The sequence below is a fragment of the Pelodiscus sinensis genome, unplaced genomic scaffold (genome assembly GCF_049634645.1).
Source record: "Pelodiscus sinensis isolate JC-2024 unplaced genomic scaffold, ASM4963464v1 ctg56, whole genome shotgun sequence".
NCBI lineage: Eukaryota > Metazoa > Chordata > Testudines > Trionychidae > Pelodiscus > Pelodiscus sinensis.
The window spans coordinates 643,817-666,447 of record NW_027465934.1 but is presented as its reverse complement, the minus strand read 5'-3'; the positions used below and the strand labels follow the sequence as shown (position 1 = coordinate 666,447).

Genomic DNA, 22,631 nt, shown 5'->3' with positions numbered 1-22,631 from the left:
AACAGTTAATAAGAAGGTGAGAATACCAAAAGGATATCAACTGTTGGGAGTGGGTAACATTCCATCCTGATGGAACTGACCTCCTTAGAACTGGTCTTCCACATGGTAACAGAACAATCCCTTCTTTGCATGTATATACATTGCTGCCAAATTGAAGATTCCACTTCATGCATCTGACCAAGTGGGCTGACAGCTGACAGCCTTCAAGGTACCACAAGACTCCTCATCATTTATTCTCACAGTGGCTTTCTGCCAAGCAATGAAACTTTTCTGGTTGTTGTGGAGTGTTGTCATACCACATGATCTTTCAATTTCCAAGTGATTTGATGCACAGAAGAGCCTAAACTCCTGAACAAACGGTTAAAATGGGAGGAACCAGCTAAACACTTCAACAAAACAAGATGGAAGGTGACAGGGTTCAGACATTCCAGAACTTTTAAAAATAAAGTACTTCCTTGGTAAAACTTAAAAAACAACGACCAGTCTTGCCGCACCTTAGAGACTAACAAAACATGTAGATAGTATCATGAGCTTTCATGGGCACAACCCACTTCTTCAGATTAATGGAGTTTAAGGGATCCAGTTTTTAAATAAATAGAGGAGAGAGAGACAGAGGGGGGGATAGAAGGAAAAAAAAAGGGGGAAAGAAATTGTCAATTAGAGTGTCCATGCTAAATGAAGCTGAGAAAAGCACTTCCTTGGTATTATTTTTCCATTTAAGTAACTGCTATGAACTGCTGTGTGATCATATATGGCACATTTTGAAGAGTTTGTTTGTGGACTCATATTTGCAAAATAAAGTCATACTTCGGGATTACCCGCAGATACCAAATTTTGCATAGACAATCCTGCACTTATATTAGCTGAATGCGCTACTTTTTACACCAGACTATGCTAGGTGAAAGGTTTAAATAATTACTTTTGTTTTTCATTTGCAAAAAAGTCATGACTATTATGATGAGAGTTCATAAAAATATTTGCTAACAAAATTAAAATCAAGTTGCCTATTCAACTATCATTTTAGTGCAAAACATTTTTTTACTGTTACAAATCACAAACTAATTCAAATTAGCAGGGCTCGACAAACCATGGTGAGATCTACTTGCCAGCCCTGTACTGGGCATGCGCCAGACCGGCACTGCGCATGCGTGCAGCGCTAGTGAACGGGGAGAACGGAACGACTGGCTGAAATCTACTCAACCTGGGCAAGGAGAAACAGCGGTTTGTCGAGCCCTGCAAATTAGTTACGGAAAGAGTAATGGAAGCATTAAGAATTTCTGATTTAAATTTCCTATGTATGATAATTATTCAATAAAATGAATAATGTTTGAAGTAGAAATCCTACAAATTTAAAACTGTTCTTTTACTTCCCTTTTGCAAGCACATAACTAAAAAATTATAATTTAATTTCTTGAACTTTGTCCTATATTATTTACGCGAAATGACTTTGCCCACATTCTCCACCACATGTAAGCTGGTCTCTACAGGAAGCCCACTGACTGCTACACTTACTTACATGCCTCCAGCGCCTATCCAGGACACACCATATGATCCATCGTCTATAGTCAAGCCCTTAGATACAACCGCATCTGCTCCAATCCCACTGACAGAGACCAAAAGCTTCAAGATCTTTACCAAGCATTCATAAAACTCAATTACCCACCGGGTAAAGCAGAACTTATTTATGCTAAAATTAAACACATTGCGAATGGGCCTTAATATAGATGATAATTACCTTACACATTACAAAGACAGTCTCCCCACCTTTTGATATTCGTAGTAACTCCAGATCAGCCACTTAACTGACTCTTACAATTAAGTATCAGAGGGGTAGCTGTGTTAGTCTGAATCTGCAAAAGCGGTGAGGAGTCCTGTGGCACCTTATAGACTATGCTCCAACACTTCGGTTAGTCTATAAGGTGCCACAGGACTCCTCGCCGCTCTTACAATTAAGATTTTCCTCCTTCCTTGTCTCTTCGGGTATGTCTACACTACCCTCCTATTTCGAAATAGGAGGGTAATGTAGGCATACCGCAATTGCAAATGAAGCCCGGGATTTGAATTTCCTGGGCTTCATTTGCATAAGCGGGGCACTGCCATTTTTAAATCCCCGCTGGTTCGAACCCCGTGCCGCACGGCAACACGCGGCACGAACTAGGTAGTTCGAACTAGGCTTCCTAGTTCGAACTACCGTTACTCCTCGTGGAATGAGGAGTAACGGTAGTTCGAACTAGGAAGCCTAGTTCGAACTACCTAGCGCGGCATGGGGTTCGAACCAGCGGGGATTTAAAAATGGCGGCGCCCCGCTTATGCAAATGAAGCCCGGGAAATTCAAATCCCGGGCTTCATTTGCAATTGCGGTATGCCTACATTACCCCGCTAGTTCGAACTACCGGGGTAGTGTAGACATACCCTTCCTTATCTGCTCGCCCCCACCTTCTGTTCTATGTAGCTGATTCGTTAGTTTGTAATTTGTTTACTTCTTTCATTGTATCCCTCTGTTATATAATGGTCATGCCAATTCACTTTCAGAATATGAAACTATCTTGCTAGTCTTTAAAGTGCTACATAACTGCTTTTTTTGTTTTACCAAGATGAGACTAACACGGCTACCTTTCTGTTATTCTCCATTAATAAGTGACTAAACAAAGGACCTGTCTTCACTGCATGGAGCTCAATGCTGCAGTGGTTGATCTTTTGTCGTTCGATTTAACGGGTCTAGTAAAGACCCACTAAATCGGACACTGAAAGTATCCCTGTTGACTGCGGTATTCCATGCAGTTGTGAGGAGTAATGGAAGTGAAGGGCAGAGTTTCTCCTGTCGACCTCATGCTGAGGGGATGGCTCCAAAATTCAGCCTAAGGTATGCTAGCTCCAGCTACATGATTTATGTAGCTGGAGTTGCAAATCTTAAACTGACCTTCTGGCTTTAATACAGACATTCCCTAAGAAAAAAATAAAGATAATTGTGTTATATGGGACCATGTCTGTTCGTAAGCCTTTATGAATCATATGTGAGCATTAATTCTACCACTAAGACTAAGATTTTGCCATCTTTACAACTATATTGTTTCTACAAGGAGGAGCTCTACAGGAAAGCTTAGGGAAAGTTGCAGCTTTCTCTCTAAATTTACAGTTGGAAAAAAGTTAAATCACCTGAACAGAAAGTCTAGAATCGATGCTTCAGTGTGGGAAAGCACAGAACTAGAAGAGAGAAGAAAACAGCATTCAGATTTTTTTTTATATAAAGTAGAAGCAGAGCAGTTTAAAGAGACACTATCAGGCATGCTATGATTTAAACTTAGGGTTTGTTAATTAAATGGGGGTTTATGGAAATAAAAAATGTTTTCATTATTATTTTTTAATTTCAGTGAAAAAGCTTTGGAATTTCAAATGTATCTGTAAGTTGAGAATTGCCACATGTCAATACTGAATGAAAACCAGAAAACAGGCACTAATTAGACAGTGCTAGCGTACAGTAAAAAATTAAAATAATGGAGATTGCCTATCTCCTAGAACTGGAAGGGACCTTGAAAGGTCATTGAGTCCAGTCCCCTGCCTGCACAGCAGGACCAAGTACCATCCCTGACAAATTTTTGCCCCAATCCCTTAACGGCCTACATAAGGATTGAACTCACAGCCCTGGGTTTAGCAGGCCAATGCGCAAACCACTGAGCTATCCCTCCCCCCGTAGATATGGTGAAAAGTTATGTGGTGTATCCTGCTGCTGAAATGCAACAGAGGTTCTAATTGTACTATCCAGGTACGAACACAGTAACTCCTCAATTAAAGTTGTTTTGTTTTGTAACATTGTTTATCTATTAGATCATAGGCTATTTTAAAGTTGTGCAATACTCCCTCAGAACATTGTTTGGATGCCTGTTCTGTCCACTATTTGCAGGATTTTCTGGAAACAGTCTGTCCTTTTAAGGGTGGGTTGGCCAACATGCTAGATTGGCAGCCCCCCACCAGCTCCCTTCAGTTTCATGAAGGGGATGCAGCGAGGCTGCTGCAGTTCAACTGCCTCTCTCCTTTACTGCCATGCTACTCCTGTTCTCCGACTTGGAGCTGCTCCCAGGAGCCTACCATTTGCTCTGGGGGTGAGGGGAGAAGAAGATGGGGGAGAGGGGTTCTGATGTCACGATGTCCTCCACTCCACATTGAGCCCCCAACTCTGTACCCAATCTCCACAAAGGATATCACAGTTACAGAGTCTTGTGTTTGGATTTCTTGGTCCAGTGCAGTGCTCTTGAAGTGGGGCCAACGTACTTGAAAGGGGCAATCCACGTCTCTGTCTGCCCCTCTCTGACACACACAAACAGTGTCTCTCTCTCTCATTCACACACGTGCACCGTGTATGCACCATCTGGAGGAGAGAGCAGGGCACTCCAGCGGGATAGTGTGGGTTCTTCATATTCAGATTCTGCAGGGAAATGTTTGCAGTCACTGCTGCGTTTATTCTATTTCCTCTCTGCCTCAGACCATGCTGCCTTGTAGACGGTGAGGCTATATTAACAGCAACACATGAACCCCTGAGGGCTCAGCAGCATGTTAGTTCATCATTTAGAACCAGATATACTCTGGGATATATTCCACCTCTGGCTATCACCTCAATCTAGCTTCACAAGCAGCACTGCTGTTTACAGGATTGTTTATGATGGTTAAAAATGTATACTGGATGTGTATTGTGGCAAAGCTCTGGCCTTGCCCCGTGGTTCTTGCGCTACTGGCAGATAATACTAGCCTCAGACTCACTCTGGTCCTATACACAACCCCTTTCTCTTTACAAGAGGCCAGGTCCACAGCTTAGTAAGCTATACTCATCACAGGCTAGTCTGTGGTTTTGGGGTGAAAACCCCTTGATAGTCCTGGTCTCCCTTCTTGGGGCAGGTCTGTGTTGGAGTGGGGGAAGGTATGTGGGGAACCCGGGCCCGCCCACTACTCCAGATTACAGCCCAGGGACTCTAAAGTAGCAGCAGCAATCAAGGTTGTTTTTCCTTCCAACTTGGCAGCTTTTTTTCCCAGGCCACTTCCCTAAATAACCCTTAGATTGGGTCCACAGGCTTTTATTAAGTCTGTTAGGGGACTGACCTGTGTGGCAAAATAGGGAATAAACCTCCGGGAGTACCCCACAATTCCTGGGAACACCCACACCTGTTTTTTGGTCTTGGTTGGGACCAGCTTTGGATGGTTTCCAACTTACTCAGTCGGGGTCCTTCCAGGCTTTCTCCACTATATAACAACGGTATTTGGCTTCTGTGAATCCTACAGCACACTTGGCTGGGGGTTTGCTGTCAGGTCAGCTCACTGAAAAGCATCAAGAAGTGCCTCTACCGTTTCCAGGTGCGTTTCCCAGTCTGGGATGTGGGTGACTGCATCATCTAAATAGGTGGCAGCATAACTAGCATGGGGACCTAGCAGCCTGTCTATGAGGCGCTGAAATGTAGCAGGGGCCCCATGTAGGCCAAAAGGAAGGACCATGTATTGGAACAGACCATCGGGAGTGGAGAACGCTGTCTTCTCTTTCGCATCCTCAGATAATGGGATCTGGTTAAGTTATTGTTAGGTATGAGGCATTGCCCAACCAGTCTACTAGTTCATCTATGCGGGGAAATCGGATATGCGTCACACTGATATATTTCATTTAGCCAACAAAAGTCATTGCAGAATCTTAGGGTACGTCTAGACTACATGCCTCTGGCGACTGAGGCATGTAGATTAGACTACCTGGCAGAGGAAAATGAAACGGCGATTTAAATAATCGCCGCTTCAGCTGAGCTGATCAGCTGTTTGTCGGTTCAGCGCGGTAGTCTGGACGCTCCACGGTCAACATCAAAGGCATTTGTCGACCTCCCAGGGATGAGGCATAGACGTACTCTTACTGTGCCATCTGGTTTTGGCACTAGCACTATAGGGCTGGACTGTGTGATTCTTGAATTATCCCCATCTCCAGCATCTTCTTTATTTCCACTCTTATTTCTTCCCTGTTTGCCGCTGGCACCCAGTAGGGCTTCATTGTTACTCTGGCCCCAGGGTTTATGATAACCAGGTCACTCAGGTGTTGAGAATACATCCTGGTGGTGGAGGATCATCTCTGATACCTCTTCCCTCTGTCTGGTTGTTAGGTTAGAGCAGTGTTTCCCAATTTTATTTGGCTGAGGAACCCTTTTCAGCTTTTCAAAATTTCAAGGAACCCCTAGGTTTGTCAAGCAAAAAAAGGGGGGGGGGCGTGGGAGGAGAGAGGGACCCACCAATTCATGACCCAAGACCCCCCCCCCATCTCCTTTCTGTGAGGCCTCATCCACTCTGTTCCCCTCCTCTCCATCACTTGCTATACCCAGCCCTTATACTTGTCTCAACCTAGTGAGTAAGATGTGGGGTGGGAATGAGGGATTTGGGTGTGGGAAGGGGTGAGAAGTACAAGCTCTGGGAGGGAATTTGGATGCAGGAGAAAGGGCTGTTGACTCAGGGAGGGGGCTCTAGGCTGGGGAGTGTTGGGTTCAGGTGGAAGGTTGGGGTGCTGAGCAAGCCAGGGCTTGTGGATGTGAGGGTGCAGGAGTTTGGGCTGGATATGTGAGGGACTCAGGGCAATAAGGTTGTGAGTATGATGGGCTCAGGACACAGATTTGTGACGTGTGGATGGTGGAGGAATGTTGTGGCAGAAGATGGAGGATGTGGGGATGCAGGAGTGTGGGGATGTAAGAGGCTCAGGACGGGGGTTCCAGTGTATGATAGGCTCAGATTTGGGGTCAGGTGGTGCAGGAGTGTTATGATGTTGCAGTGAAATGGGGGTTTGGCCCCAAATGGGGGCTTGTTGGCCTGGCTTCATTTTTAAATAAAATATTATGTCAAACTCAAAAGGTTTTAGCATTGTCTTTATATGTGAGAGGAGTGAGGAACCTGTTTTGAGTCAAAGGTCACTGACCCACAGAAAAGTCAGTTGGGGCCACACAAGTGAGATGCAAAAAACCAAAAAAAAAGCTCCTCCAAAAACCCCCAAGCCTCACTAATGTGGTCCCAAATGTGCTGGTGGGGGTAGGCGACAGAGTGCTAGTGGGTGCTGGGGAGAGGGTGCTGCTGGGTGGAAGGATGCTGGCTCAGGTGGCAGGGTGCTGGGGCAAGGTGCTGGGACAGGCAGGTGGCAGGGTGCTGGGGTCAGGGACATGGTCCTGCTGGGCACTAGGGTGACCGGCAGGGTGCTAGGACAAGGAACAGGGTGCTGCTGGGTGCTAGCGTGGATGGCTGGGGCTGGGGCCAGGGCCAGGGCGGTGTTGAGTCCTGGGGTGTGAGGCAAGGTGCTGGGGCCAGGGCGGTGCTAAGGAGGATGGCAGGGCTGCCAAGGAGCGGGATAGGGATGGGGTGCAGGATCTGGGAGGGAGCTGGGGGGCGGAAGGGGACAAGGTCTGGGCAGGGTGCAGACCAGATAGGTAGGGTGCAGAAGCAGGCTGGATGTAGGGTGTCTGGCTACGAGGGAGGGTGCGAGGAGGGGACTTGGGTAGGAGTTGGACCTCCCTGATCTGGCACCCTCTAGACCTGACTGGTCCCAGATGAGGAATTTTTGGACCAGGGGAGGTCATTTCAGGGCTCCTGGTCCCCCCCCCTTCCCCACTAGGCTTCTTTGCACCTCTATCCCCTGCAACAGAACTAAGCTGCCCACCCCTGCTGGTTCCCTGCACTTCCCCCAGAACCATCCCTCACAATCCCAGGGAGTGCAGCACCAGTTCCCTGCAGCCCCTCACAGCCCAGCTGAGCTGCCTGTCTGTTCTGTATGCCCTCCCCCATCCACCTCAGCCCAGCTGAGCCCTGCACTGGTTCCCTGCATGCCACCCCCACAGCACAGCTGAGCCCCGTTTCCCTGCACCTCCTCCAAGCCCCTCAAAACTGCTGAGCCAAGAGCCCATTCCCTGTCTCTCCCTCCCCTTGAGTCTAGCCCTGGTTCCTGGCACCTCCCTCCTCCTGCAGTCAAACTGAGCTCTGAGCTCCACACCCCCCCCCCACCCCACCCCACTGCCCAGCTCCCCAGACCTCCCCACTCTGCAACCCAGCTGCGCTCAATTTCCCTGCACCTTCCCCCAAACCATGTAGACATGCTGAGCCAGTGCTGATTCCCTGCCCCTGCCTTGGCTGTGTCTACACTGGCACGATCTTGTGCCAAAGCGGCCGCTCTTGCGCAAAAATTTGCTGCCTGTCTACACTGGCCGTGTGTTCTTGCGCAAGTACACTAACGTTCTCATGTATGAAATCAGGGCTTCTTCCACAAGAACTACGATGCTCCCACTCAGGAATAAACCCCTTTGAGCAACTATTCTTGCGCAAGAGGCCAGTGTAGATAGGCAACATGAATTTCTTGAGCAAGAAAGCCCTATGGATTAAATGGCCATTGGCACTTTCTTGGACAAGAGAGTGTCCACACTGCCATAGATGCTCTTGTGCAAAAGCACAGCTCGCACATGGAAGAGTGGATGTGTTCTTGCACAAGAAACAACCAGTGTAGACATAGCCTAAGAGTTTCCTCACATGAGCAAAATGAATTTTGTGTTATGCACCAGTATTGAGTTCATGTGGCTTGTTTGGATGTGGCACCCAAGTTATTAATAAATATTTTTAAACCTCTACCTTTTTCCTCTGCTGCCATGTCAGCTCCCCTGGTGCCTGCTGCCCCCCCTCCCCACTCCTCACCCTCCTCTGCTGTCCTGACTCCTGTTCTTCTCACTGTCCTCAGCCCTCCTGCAACCTGCCCCCCTCCACCAGCCCTTCTCTCCTCCCTGTGACCATTTCTCCAGTAGCCCCACTCTGATCATGTGAGCTACCCCTCCTCATCCCCTCTCCTAACACCTCCCTCTACAAACCTGCCCTGCGTCTCTCCTCTGATGGTGGTCCCTCCCCTGCAGGTGTCTGCCCTTCTGCTTCACCCCCAGAATCCCCTGGCACCTGCACTTTCTCTTACCCGTGCACCCTCCTGGTGCCTCCCCCTTCCCTCACTTCCCCTGCCCCCTTTGCTCCATTTTTCCCTGATGCCCACCCCCTCACTACCCTCTGCCCCCATTCCCCTCTGCCCTCTCACATGACTTGCTCCAACCCAGCCTTCCTCATGCCCACCCCTTCTTTCAAGCCTTCTCCCAGCACCTCCCCTCACCCCTCTATCCCCCAATGCTCTTACCCTCTCCCCTCCCAGCATCACCCTGTCCCCCCTCCCACTGACCCCTCCTCTCCCCTCCTGCCCTTTTCCTCATTGTCTGCGCTTGGCCCCCTGGCAATTGTCTCTCTTCCACCTCTGTCCCTTTGGTGCAATGGTCCCCAACCACTGGAGGTTGCCGGGCGCCAGGGGGTGTGGCCGTTCGCCCGCCGGGCGCCAGAGGGCAGGGACACTTGTGTGCCCGGGGGCGGCCGCCCAGGGGCGCCCCCCCCCCCCCCAAGTGCCGCAAGCTCGGGGCCGGCGCCCCCCGCCCCCCCCCCCCCCCAGAACGCGGGTGGCCATTCTGCAGCACTCCCGGGGCCGGCGCTCACCTTCAGGGAAGGTCACGCACAGCAGGGACAGGTCTGGGGGAGAGACGCTCTGGGGCCGGGCTGGGAGGACGTGCGCGCACGGGGTCGGGACCAGCTCCATGCTGGCTAGCCAGCTCTCTCTCTCTCTTTTTCAGAGGGGGCGGGGGAGCGCCGGCTCCTTGCAGAACCCCTCGTTGTGCTCCGCGGAACCCCAGGGTTTCGCGGAGCACCAATTGGGAAACACTGGGTTAGTGGATATCTGCACCTGTACCGAAGATTCATGTGTCGGAGGCAGATTTCCATGGGTTACCATACAGGCCTCTTGAGCTTGCCAGGGATTCAGGTGGTTAATGTGATATATTTGTATTTGCTTCTAGAATCCCAGTAGACATATCTTATAATTCATCCCCTCCCCGCCCACACACAGGTTCAATTATTTCATATGGTCCTTGCCATTGGGCCAACAGCTTACTTTCTGCCATGGGTACTAGTATCATTACTTGGTCTCCAGGCTGGAACCGCTGAACGTTTGCTTGACGATTATAATATGCTCGTTGGGCTTCCCTCCATGTGTTTCTGCACAATAGGAAACCTATGTGATTTGGTCCCTCTTTTGTAATACATGTTCTACTACATTGTTTCCCCATGGTTGGCTCCTCCTCCCAAATGTCCTTGGCTATGTCTAGTATGATCCGACGGTGGCGGCCATACAAAAGGCCTGGGGAACCTCTCAGATGGCAAACATAAGGTAGGGTAATGGCATGACCCAATCCTTTCCGTCTTTGTTGACCACTTTCTTGATCATGGACTTCAGGGTCCGATTAAATCTTTCAACCAAGCCATCGGTGTGAGAGTGGTAGACAGAGGGCCGCAGGAGAAAGGCACAGAGGTCTTTCATCACCCTGCACATAAATGGGGTCCCTTGATCGGTGAGTATCTTCTTGGGTAACCCCACTCAAGAGAAGACTGCTGCTAATTCTTTGATGCTATTTTTAGAAGCTGTGTTTAAGGGGACAGCTTTGGGGTACCTGAGAGCATAATTCAAAATAACTAATATATATTGGTGGCCCTGGGCTGTTTTTTCCAAAGGCCCCAGCAGGTCCATGGCAATCCACTCAAAGGAGATTTCGATGATCAGCAGGGCTACCAAAGGGGCTCTTAGATGGGGGGAAAGGGCTGTATAGCTGGCACTCAGGGCAGGAGGCACAATATCGCTGAACATCATTGTGGACTCCCAGTCAGAAGAACCTGTGTAAAATTCTTGTTTGAGTTTTCTCAACTCGCAGGTGCCCCCCTAAAAATGTGACTATGAGCAAAGCTCAGGATTGCCCTCTGGTGCTTCTGGGTTACCAGAAGTCGGTGTACCTCTTGATCCTGCAGGGGTATTACCTGGTATGTGAGGTCCCTTCTCATTATGAAATAAGGACCCAGACCTTGGGTTTTTCCCGCAACAAATGCCCCATCTCTCTCAGCCACCTCCTTTCTGGCACTCTCGTACCTGGGATGTTCTACTTGGTCCCAGTCAAACGCCATCCTCCCGGGGGGCTTAGTAGAACTAACTCCCCAGGTCCTTCTGTTTCAGATGAAACTAGAGGCTCTGGATCGGTACTGGTTTTGGGACCCTCCTGTATTTCTGGGTTCTCTCCCTGTGCAACTTGGGTCTGTTGACCTACACAGGAGGCCTTTTGTGCCTGCTGCAAGATTCAGGTACCTAAGGCCTTGGCCACCCTCCGTTCCCTCTTGGTCTTCTTGCCTCTACTGGGGATGGGGAATAGTTCCTGGGACATCTCCAGAAACAAAGTTAGTTTCCCCTAACTCAGTGAGCTTCTCTCCATCTTGCCTTTCCAGAGGGAGTAGGCCTTCAAACCCAGGAAAATCCCTCCCTTTAAACACAGGGTACAGGAGCTGGGGAACAATCCCTACGGTTACCTTATTGTGGTCCTCCTGGATTTCTATTTTCACTGATATGCTGGGGCAGTGATTAACAGTCCCGTAGACACAAGTCACCGCTGTCCAGTTAGCCTGTGCTAATTGGCCGGGCTTGACTAACTTGCCAGAAATCAGGGTGACAGTGCTTCCAGAGTATACAACAGTGTTTCTTAAACTTGTTAAGACCAAGGAACACCAATTTTTTTTTTATGAGGAACACCAAGGATTTTTTGTTGAGCAAAAATAAAAAGTTCGGGGGTGGGAGGTGGTGAAGGGTTGATGAGAAAGTTATCGAGGGGGGGAAAAAGGCTCAGGGGAAAGTTACTGAGCAAAAAAACAAACAAACAAAAAGTCGCTTGCCCCTTTAAGGGAGATCATTTTGAATTCTGTTGTCCTCTGCAGCACACCTCCGATTGCCTTGTGGCAAAGCGGCATGCCACAGAACACAGTTTAAGAAACACTGGTCTACGAGTGCCATAGTTGCTACCTCATATACTTTTACTGGCCTGGTATAATTGTGGGGGGTAACTGCGACCCCCACCAGATTGAGCAGGGCACATGTGTCACTCCAATCTCCTAGACAACACTGCATGGGCTCTTCCTGGTTGGGGCACTGAGCCACTATGTGGCCCCACTCCCCAACTCTGTAACACCTATATCTAATTTTTCCTGTCTGGTGGGTAAGGGGTTTTTCCTCAGGGCCCCCTCCACCCAAACGACTCCCATTCTGTGTTCCAGACTGGTTATCAGCACCCCTTCTCTTCCACTTAGGGCTCCCTAGGCATCTGGGAATTGGAATTCTTGAGGTTGGCATCAGAGGTCTGCTTCACATGGGGGCTCTCTTAAGTAGGCAGGTCAACTCTCTCGCTGTTAGCCTTTCCACCAAGGTGATTGTTTCACTGTAGGCCCACCTGCACACGAAGATTTAATGGTAATTTTCACATGAACTGGTCGATTACCAGTATCTCCAAAATGTACTCTTAGCTGTGCTCCTCAGGCCATAGCCACTTCCAAGCAAGGTGTATCCATCATACAGCTGGGTTCTAGGTGGTCTGTTCTCTTGGTACTTCCAGCTGTACAGCAGCTGTTACTCCTGAACGGGCAAGGATTTCCTCCATCAGCCAGGAGTAATCAGCAGCGTCCCAGGCGGGTAGATCCGAGTAGGCTCAGTGGGCCTCCCCACAAAGAAAAGGGGCAAGTATGCTGGCCCACAACTCCTGTGGCCATGGCTTCCCCTAAGCAGTTCTCTCAAACGTTAGGAGATAAAATTCCATATCACCCTCCACCATCATGTTCAGCAGGCAGCCCATGGCCCTCAGGATTTGGGTTCCTTCAGGCCCCGAAGTCCAGCTGGTAAGGATCTTCAATTGATCCACCACCTCGTGGAGGAAGGCCCAATCAGAGGCTGCTTGAGTTATCAGCAACTGATTGGTTTTTTCTTGTAATCGGGTAGCCTCCTGGAGTGCCATCTCCTGCATCCGGGTGGACCTCTTGTTGAGGCATTGTGGCTTGGACCAGAGCTTTCACTATGTCTACCATTAGGATGAGCCTTTGATCCCAATCAAACAAAAAGTAGTGCTTGGAGAGGGGGGCTGGAGAGTAAAGAGAAAAACCCCAATGCCAGCACCTAGGTGAAAACATGTTTTGTTTTGCTTTTCCTTTGACTCTCGTCATTCTGCTGCGCTGTGAAAAATCCCACTCCGACAGCAGTCGTGGCACAGTTCTAGCTATGCCCTATGCGTCTCGTGCTACTGGTGGATGATAATAGCCTCAGATTCATTGTGGTCCTATACACAACTCCTTTCTCTTTACAAGAGGCCAGGTCCACAGCTTAGTGAGCTATACTCATCACAGGCTAGGCCGTGGTTTTGGGGAGAAAACCCCTTGATAGTCCTGGTCTCCTTTCTTGGAACAGGCTTTGTGTTGGTGTGGGGGAAACCTGGGCCCGCCTACTACTCTGGGTTACGGCCTGAGGACTCTAAAGTAGTAGCTGCAGTCAAGGTTGTTTTTCTTTCTGACTTGGCAACTTTTTCCCTGGGTCACTTCCCAAAACAACCCCTCCAAAGCGTCTCCCTACGGTACCTCTTAACCTGCTCTCAACTCATACACACCTTCTTGTTCTCCTCCTTATGGTCCGTCACTCTTTGTCTTCTACCTCTCCTTACATAGGGGAGGCTTTTTAAAGCAACCCCACTGGCTATAATTGGCTGCAGGTGTTGAGTGACTTGCCTATGGGAGCAATCTAATTAATTAGCCTCAGGCATTTTCCTGCCTTCATTTTATTACAGCAGGCTCTAGCAGTTTATTCTGGAAAGAGAAAACCATGTAGCCAGTGCCCTGTATACCTGCCTTCTACTAAAAAGTGTGGCAGGCTGCTGGGTTAGGTCTGTCACAATATATACTCTCTTCTGTCTTCTGAAAAAAAATTCCCTGGAATCTAAGCCCCACCCTATTTACATTCATTCTTATGAGGAAACTGGATTTGCTTATCATTGTTAAAGTAAACATTTTCCAGGAACATAACTACAACTTAAGCAAGGAGTTACCGTATTGGAATTTTTAATATGCATTTTTCACCTGAGATTGTCTCTTTAAGAAAGGAAGACCTTGCTGTAATTGCTTCAGCATCAATAAATGAATCACTTGCTGGCAGAAACTATACAGCAAGTCAAGGAAACTGGGAAGAACAAATGGACAAAGGAAATTAACAAGGCAGAAGTGACAGCATCCCTCCTTCTAAGCTCTGTACCATACACAATAACATTCACACACAACACAAAAATCTACGTCCTTAATGAGACAGCACTAAAATCTAAAAGATTATGTGTGTTCCAGTGAGCAGGATGAAACATAGATCTACCTCTGAAATAGCCAGGCTGGCTAGGAGCCTGATTTGCAATCACAAACACTACTCTTTACTAAGAGGACAAAGGTTATTTAGGTCCTTACCTTCAGCAGCTCATCCTCACCAGCATCAGGAAATTTCTCATGCAGTGAATCTTTCAGAACCTTAGCAATGAAGCGCATGCCATAACTGCAAAAGAAACAAGACGACAAGTAAGACCTTTGGGAGCATGATGTCTACAACAGTTTTCATAAAGCAATGGTACAGTCCATTGGTACTCACGGGATTTTCTCCACTGAGCTGATGATGGCTGTCAGGAACTTGTCTGTCACTGTCCGCATGTTTTTGATGGACGCATCTAGGCGTGTTCTCACCTCTTCATGGGCCAAGGCTTGCTCAGATGTAACATCATATGGTAACTTACTGTTAAACAAAACCCACAACTGAATGAGGTCTGAACATTCCTTTCAGCAAGATGGCTGGCTGTCCTCTTTTCAACTATCAGCTTGAAAAGAATATAACATAAGAACAGCCGTACTGGGTCAGACCAAAGGTCCATCTAGCCCAGTAGCCTGTCTGCCGACAGTGGCCAACACCAGGTGCCCCAGAGAGGGTGGACCGAAGACAATGATCAAGCGATTTGTCTCCTGTCATCCCTCTCAACCCTCTGACAAACAGAGGCCAAGGACACCATTTTATACCTTGGCTAATAGCCTTTTATGGACCTAACCTCCATGAAATTATCTAGCTTCTCTTTAAACTCTGTTATAGCCCTAGCCTTCACAGCCTCCTCTGGCAAGGAGTTCCACAGGTTGACTACATGCTGTGTGAAGAAGAACTTTCGCTTATTAGTTTTAAACCTGCTACCCATTAATTTCATTTGGTGTCTTCTAGTTCTTCTATTTAGGGAACTAATACATAACTTTTCTTTATCCGCCCTCTCCACACCACTCATGATTTTGTATACCTCTATCATATCCCCCCTCAGTCTCCTCTTTTCCAAACTGAAAAGTCCCAGTCGCTTTAACCTCTCCTCATATGGGACCCGTTCCAAACCCCTCATCATTTTAGTTGCCCTTTTTTGAACCCTTTCCAAGGCCAAAATATCTTTTTTGAGGTGAGAAGACCACATTTGTACACAGTATTCAAGATGTGGGCGTACCATAGTTTTATACAGGGGCAGTAAGATATTCTGGGTCTTATTTTTTATCCCTTTCTTAATAATTCCTAGCATCCTATTTGCCTTTTTGACCGCCGCTGCACACTGCGTGGAAGTTTTCAGAGAACTGTCCATGATAACTCCAAGATCTCTTTCTTGATTCGTCATAGCCAAATTAGCCCCCACCATACTGTACGTATAGTTGGGGTTATTTTTCCTGATGTGCATTACTTTACACTTATCCACATTAAATTTCATTTGCCATTTTTGTTGCCCAGTTGCTCTGTTTGGTGAGATCTTCTTTGGAGTCCCTCACAGTCCGCTTCTGTCTTGACTATCCTAAACAGTTGGGTATCATCTGCAAACTTTACCATCTCACTGCTTACCCCTTTCTCCAGATCATTTATAAATAACTTGAAAAGGATTGGTCCCAGGACTGACCCTTGGGGGACACCACTAGTTACCCTTCTCCATTCTGAAAATTTACCATTTATTCCTACCCTTTGTTTCCTGTCTTTTAACAAGATCTCAATCCAAGAAAGGACCTTCCCTCTTATCCCATGGCCATGTAATTTACACAAGAGCCTTTGGTGAGGGACCTTGTCAAAGGCTTCCTGAAAATCCAAGTATACTATAGCTACTGGATCCTCCTTGTCCGTATGTTTGTTAACCCCTTTAAAGAACTCTAATAGATTAGTAAGACAGGATTTCCCTTTACAGTAACCATGTTGACTTTTATCCAACAAATTGTGTTCTTCTACATGCTTCACAATTTTATTCTTTATTATTGTTTCGACTAATTTGCCCGGTACTGAAGTTAGACTTACCGGTCTGTAATTGCCAGGATCGCCTCTAGAGCCCTTTTTAAATATTCACGTTGGCTACCTTCCAGTCATTAGGTACGGAAGCCGATTTAAGGGATAGGATACAAACCACAGATAATAGCTCAGCAATTTCCCATTTGAGTTCTTTTAGAACCCTTGGATGAATGCCATCCAATCCCGGAGATTTGTTAACATTGAGTTTTTCTATTTGTTCCGAAACCACCTCTAATGACACTTCAATCTGGGACAGTTCCTCAGATTCACCACCCACAAAGGACGGTGCAGATTTGGGAATCTCCCCAATGTCCTCAGCTGTGAAGACTGAAGCAAATAAATCATTTAGTTTCTCTGCAATGGCTTTATCGTCCTTGATTGCTCCTTTTATAGCTCAATCATCTACGGGACCCACAGGCTTTTTAGCAGGCTTCCTAATGTACTTAAAAAACATTTTGTTATTTCTTTTTGAGTTTTTGGCTAGCTGTTCCTCAAATCTTTTTTTGCTTTTCTGATTACATTTTTACACTTGATTTGACAGTGTTTATGTTCCTTTCTATTTATCTCACTAGGATTGGACTTCCACTTCTTAAAAGATACCTTTTTGTCCCTCACTGCTTCTTTTACATGGTGGTTAAGCCACGGTGACTCTTTTTTAGGTCTCTTGCTATGTTTTTTAATTTGGGGTATACATTTAAGTTGGGCCTCTATTATGGTGTCTTTAAAAAAAAGAAAAGTACCATTTAGCCCTAATTTGCTTGGCTGGTAAGAAAATATGGCTACTTATCTCAAAGAATACTATAGTAACTATGGGGTGTATTGTCCACACAAGTTCCCCACCTGGGTGTACACCACCAAACAAGAAGATATTTGTGTCTTTCTAACAGTTGTGTCTGTTGGGGCCAGGCCTGCATCCTCGGAGCCCTTGTGACTTCTGTAACTGAGAGTATCAAGGGTGGGGTGACCTTAAGCACTTCTCAGTAAGAATCCTTGTGGTCGAGACCAGTGTTCCCTCTAACTATTTCCATCCTTGGATGGGTTGAATTTTCTTTTGGGCGGGTTGAATTTTTTTATGTGCACCACCAATATTGAGGTTGTATGTGAATGTGCAGTGTGTCCCAATACAAACAAAAAACCTAGGTATAAATATATATTTTGAACAGTCCACATGTATGGAAGGCAATAATTAAAACGAGGGATAATTAACGAGGAACAATGTTTAATATGTTTATGTAATATGAAATCAATTAAAGAAATCTAATAATACCCTTGGAGCAAATGTATTATCCTTTCTAACAACTCAAACTAGTAAACACACCAAAATGGAGCATACTATAAATAGCTATATAAATAAATCAAAGACATGGCTGTTAAGTAAAAGCCTAAAAAATATACAAGCTTCAAGATGCTAAACAAATCTATGAATCAAGTAGAAATAAGCATGCTCTTTTTGAAAATATTAATACAATGTTTTCTGACACTGGAAAGAAGAGTAAAAGGTATTTACTCAGGCTTATACATTTTCTCTGGGAAAAGTTTAGGATCCATGCTATCCAAATGAAACAGAGACCTGTAACACAGATAAAAGTTCTTGTTTGAAACTTTCTCCTTGTGTGTGTCACTAACTTGAAAAATAGAAGCCCAGCTCAGGAGAGAGCCCTATGTCTGCAACCCAGCTAGGGCTGCTGTGCTGAGACAGTCAGTCTGCCTCTTGCTGCCTGCAGTCCAGAAGGGAACAAGTTAAGAAACCCCACACAAACTCCCTTCAGCCCCACCTCACTGCACAGAGGCCAGCACCCCCCTGCCCTTATTTTCCTTACCTACCCCGTACTGTCAGCTCCCCCTTCGAGACCAGGACGCAAGAGGAGCATGCTGGGTCTCCTCACAGGAAGTAGCAGGCAAACCCAGCTGCTGTAATCAGATCCCTGTAATCAAACCTCTCCTCTCACCGGATCATACTGCACACTGCAAATGCCCCTCTCTTCTGGCCCCCCTCGTACACCAGCCACAAACTTCCTCCCTTCCTCCCCCTTGTGTCCCCTTCCCTACCAGCATGCTCACTGTCTGGAGCAGGGAGCTTCTGATGCTGAGGGAATGCCCCTCCCCAGCCAGGAAGCTCTCTATGCAGCAGCCGTAAACCTCAATTAGTAGCTGTGTGGCCGCTCTGCCGCACAACTTACACTGAACTTAGGTCAATACTTTAACTAGCAGGGATGGAGAGAAAGTTGTGGAATCTCTGTGGACACTGTATCTCAAAGACTCACAGTTACTGTTGACTTTAAAAGCCTGAGGCAGAGTGACCCGGGGAGCAAAGAGGACAGGGGGCTGCAGACATGAGAGTTTAAGAGGGAGTTTGACAGGAGGCGGCCTACTATGGTCAGGAAGACCTGCAACACCTGTGCCACTACTACTTCCGTCTCCTCCACTTGCAGCCAGACAGAACACCTGACCATGGATGCCTCTACCAAGATCCTGGTGTGGTTTTGCAGGGACTGTGGCTTGCAATTCCCACCTACTGAAATCCAGGCTGGAGGGACCATCCAATGTGAAAGGTGCCTGCTGGTGGAATCTCTCAGGAAGCAGGTGGAAGAGCTACAGGAGGAAGTGCGAGGCTGAGGAGCATCCGAACCCATGAGCAATTCCTGGACAGTATTCGTGTGGAGACAGCTGAGGTAGCTGTCCCACTACACAAGACTGCTGACACATGACTGGTGGTGGAGGAGATGGCTCAGGGGACGGGGGACACTGGCAGCAGGTCACTTCTGGCAGCAGGCAGTGCTCCACCCCTGCCCCCAACCCTCCCACTGTGGTACTGGGAAACCATTACGCTCTCCTTGGTACAGGAGATAAGGAATCACTCTCTTCAGCTGAGAAGCAGAAACCTCGTACCCCCAAGGCTGGGAGGTCTGCTGCCACCACTGTGAGGAGGAAATGTAGGGTAGGGTGGTCGGAGACTCTCTTCAGAGGAGGAAGGAGGAGCCCATCTGTTGCCCTGACATGTCATCTCGGGAGGTATGCTGCCTGCTGGGGGCTCGTATCCAAGGATTATCTGGCCCTCTGACTACTACCCCATGCTACTCATCCATGTGGGCGCTAATGATACTGCAAGGTGTGACACTGAGCGGATCAAGAGTGAAGGAATTTGGAGCACTGGTGGTATTCTTTTCAGTCCTTCCTGTCAAAGGTAGGGGCCCAGGCAGAAACAGATGTATCCTGGGAGGTGAATGCCTGGCTGCAAAGAAGGTGTCCATCAAGAGGACTTTGGTTTCCTCGACCATGGGATGTTATTCCAGGAAGGATTGCTAAGCAGGGATGGGGTTCACCTTTCGAGAAAGGGGCAGACCATATTTGGATTCAGACTGGCTAACCTAGTGAGGAGGGCTTTAAACTAGGTTCAATCGGGGCAGGTGACCAAAGCCCACAGTAAGTGAAGAACATGGAGACCTGGGAGCTGGGTCGGAAATGGGAGGGAGTGTGGGCTATAACAGCAGAAAAAAAGGAGCGACTAGGCAGAACTGGAAGGCAAGATCAAATCAGTATCTTAGGATGCCTGCATACAAATGCAAGAAGCATGGGTAATAAGCAGGAAGAACCTGAAGCGCTAATAAACTAACACAACTATGACATTGTTCGTATATCAGAGAGTTGGTGGGATAATATGCATGATTGGAATACTGGTATAGAAGGGTATAGTTTCCTCAGGAGGAATAGGTGGGGGAAAAAAGGGGGGAGGTGATGCCTTCTATATTAAAAATGTACACACTTGGACTGAGGTGGAGATGGATGTAGGAGACAGACCTGTTGAGAGTCTCTGGGTTAGGTTAAAAGGGGTAAAAAAGAGTAATGTCATGCTAGGGGTCCACTACAGGCCCCCTACCCAGGTAGAAGAGATGGAGAAGGCTTTTTTAAAGCAATTTATAAAATCATCTAAAGCGCAAGATTTGGTGGTGATGGGAGACTTCAACTATCAGACATATGTTGGGAAACTAACACAGCGGGACACAGACTATCCAATAAGTTCTTGGACTGCACTGAAGACAACTTTGTATTTCAGAAGGTTTAAAAAGCTACTGGGGGAAAGCGGTTCTAGGTTTGATTTTAACAAATAGCGAGGAACTGGTTGAGAATTTGAAAGCGGAAGGCAGCTTGGGTGAAAGTGAGATTCTAAGGAATGGTAGAAGGGAGAACAGCAAAATAAAGACAATAGATTTCAGGAAGGCCCATTTTGCTAAGCTCAGAGAGCTGGTAGGTAAGGTCCCATAGGAAGCAAGACTCGGGGCTAAAACAACCAAAGAGTTGGCAGTTTTTCAAAAGGACATTATTAAGGGCCCAAAAACAAACAATTCCGCTGTGTAGGAAAGACAGAAAGTATGACAAAAGACCTCCCTTGGCTTCACCAGGAGATCTTGCATGATCTAAAAATCAAAAAGGAGTCGTCATAAAAAATGGAAACTAGGACAAATGACAAAGGATGAATATAAGCAAACAATACAGGAATGCAGGAGCAAGATTAGAAAGGCAAAGGCACAAAACAAGCTCAAATTAGCTACAGACATAAAGGGAAACAAGGAGACTTTCTAGAAATATATTAGAAGCAAGAGGAAGACCAAGGACAGGGTAGGCCCATTGCTCTGTGAGGCGGGAGAAACATTAACAGGAAAGCTGGAAATGGCAGAGATGCTTAATGACTACTTTGTTTGGGTCTTCACCAAGAAGTTTGACGATGAAGGAATGCCTAACATAGTGAATGGTAGTGGGAATGGGGTAAGTTTAGAAGATAAAATAAAAAAAGGACAAGTTAAAAATTACTTAGAAATGTTAGATGTCTGCAAGTCATCAGGGCCTGATGAAATGCATCCTAGAATACTCAAGGATTTGATCTAGTGCCCATCTATAAAAAGGGAAATAAGAACAATCCAGGAAACTACAGACAAGGCAGTTCAACTTCTGTACCAGGGAAGATAATGGAGCAAGTAATTAAGGAATCCATCTGCAAACATCTGGAAGATAAGGTGATAGGTAACAGCCGATACTGGCAATCCTTCATCCTTTCCGCAAAGGAAATAAATAGCTGAGACGATTTATGAAAGTGCCTCATTCAATCTATGTAAAAAGCGAATGCCCTTTTCGCATCCAGAGAATGTAGGGCCTGTTCCTTAGGGAAGCGGTGGGGCTTCGGAAAGAAGACCGGTAAATATATGTCCTGTGACATGTGGAACAAGGAAATGACCTTGGGGAGGAAGGCTGGGCGGGGGCGTAGCCTGACCTTATCCGCGGTGAACACGAGGTAAGGAGGTTCTATGGTCAGAGCCCTGAGCTCAGACACCCTGCACGCCGAAGAAATGGCTACTCTAACAGTTATCTTGAGCAACAGGTACTTAAGTGAGCACATGGCTAGTGGCTCAAATGGGGGAGACATAAGTTTAGTGAGTACCAGGTTAAGGTCCCACCAAGGCACAGGTGCTGCATGTGCGGAAACAGCCTGTCGAGACCCTTGAGGGAACATCTTAACCACCTGGTTAGTAAATAGGAAACTGTTGCCCACCCCACAGTGGAAGGCCGCCAAATGGACCCTGATAGACGAGGTAGATAGGCCTGCTTGGCGCAGTTCAAAGAGGTAGTCAAGGACAACTGGTATTGGGGCTGAACAAGGGTCTACTCGCCTCCAGGCTGCCCACAGGGAAAACCTTTTCCGTTTAGCTGCATAGGACCATCTGGTAGCCGATTTTCTGCTTCCTAGCAGAACTGCTTGCACACCCTCAGAGCAAGCGAGCTCTGGCTCCATCAGCCATGGATAAGCCAGGCCGTCAGGTGCAGGGACCAGATGTTCGGGTGGTAAAGGGGACCTTCCTCCCAGGTCTGGGTGATTAAGTCCAGAGCAGGCAGGAGAGGCCATGGCTCGTCCCACACAATTTCCAACAGGATGGGATACCAGAACTGTCTGGGCCAGTCCGGGGCTATCAGGATGACCTGGGACTTGAACTGCCTGATCGTGGCTAGGACCCTATGAACAACTGGGAACGGGAGAAAGGCATACAGCAGGCCCTGTGGCCACAGAGCAACCAGGGCGTCCCCTCTGGATCCTGTTCCCATGCCCAGGAACGAGAAGTAACCGAGGCACGTCTGGTTCTCCACTGTGGCAAGCAGGTCCATCTGGGGATGACCCCACTTCTGTAAAAGAGGTAGAAGAACAATGTCCTTCAGGCACCACTTGTGGGCTCTGAAGGACCTGCTCAATGCGTCTGCCAGCGTGTTCTGGCAACCTGGCAGGTATGCCACCTGGACATGAATGTTGTGGGCTATGCAGAACTCCCAAAGGAGAACCGCCTCCTGGCACAAGCGAGAGGAGCAAGCCCCCCTGTTTGTTTATATACAACATGGCCGACACTGATTT

The 22,631-nt window shown here is 47.4% G+C and overlaps 1 protein-coding gene across 3 annotated transcripts in view; it reads right to left on the bottom strand.

Moving 5' to 3' along the window:
• LOC102458593 (ras GTPase-activating-like protein IQGAP1) overlaps positions 1-22,631 on the bottom strand; it is a 564,033-nt gene that overhangs the window by 52,187 nt on the left and 489,215 nt on the right. For all 3 annotated transcript variants that reach the window (XM_075916962.1, XM_075916963.1, XM_075916961.1), the window contains 2 exons: positions 14,543-14,683; positions 14,365-14,449 (listed from right to left, as the gene is read on the bottom strand). In XM_075916962.1, coding sequence (XP_075773077.1) covers positions 14,365-14,449; positions 14,543-14,683 — 226 coding nt within the window. The remainder of the gene's footprint in view (positions 1-14,364; positions 14,450-14,542; positions 14,684-22,631) is intronic.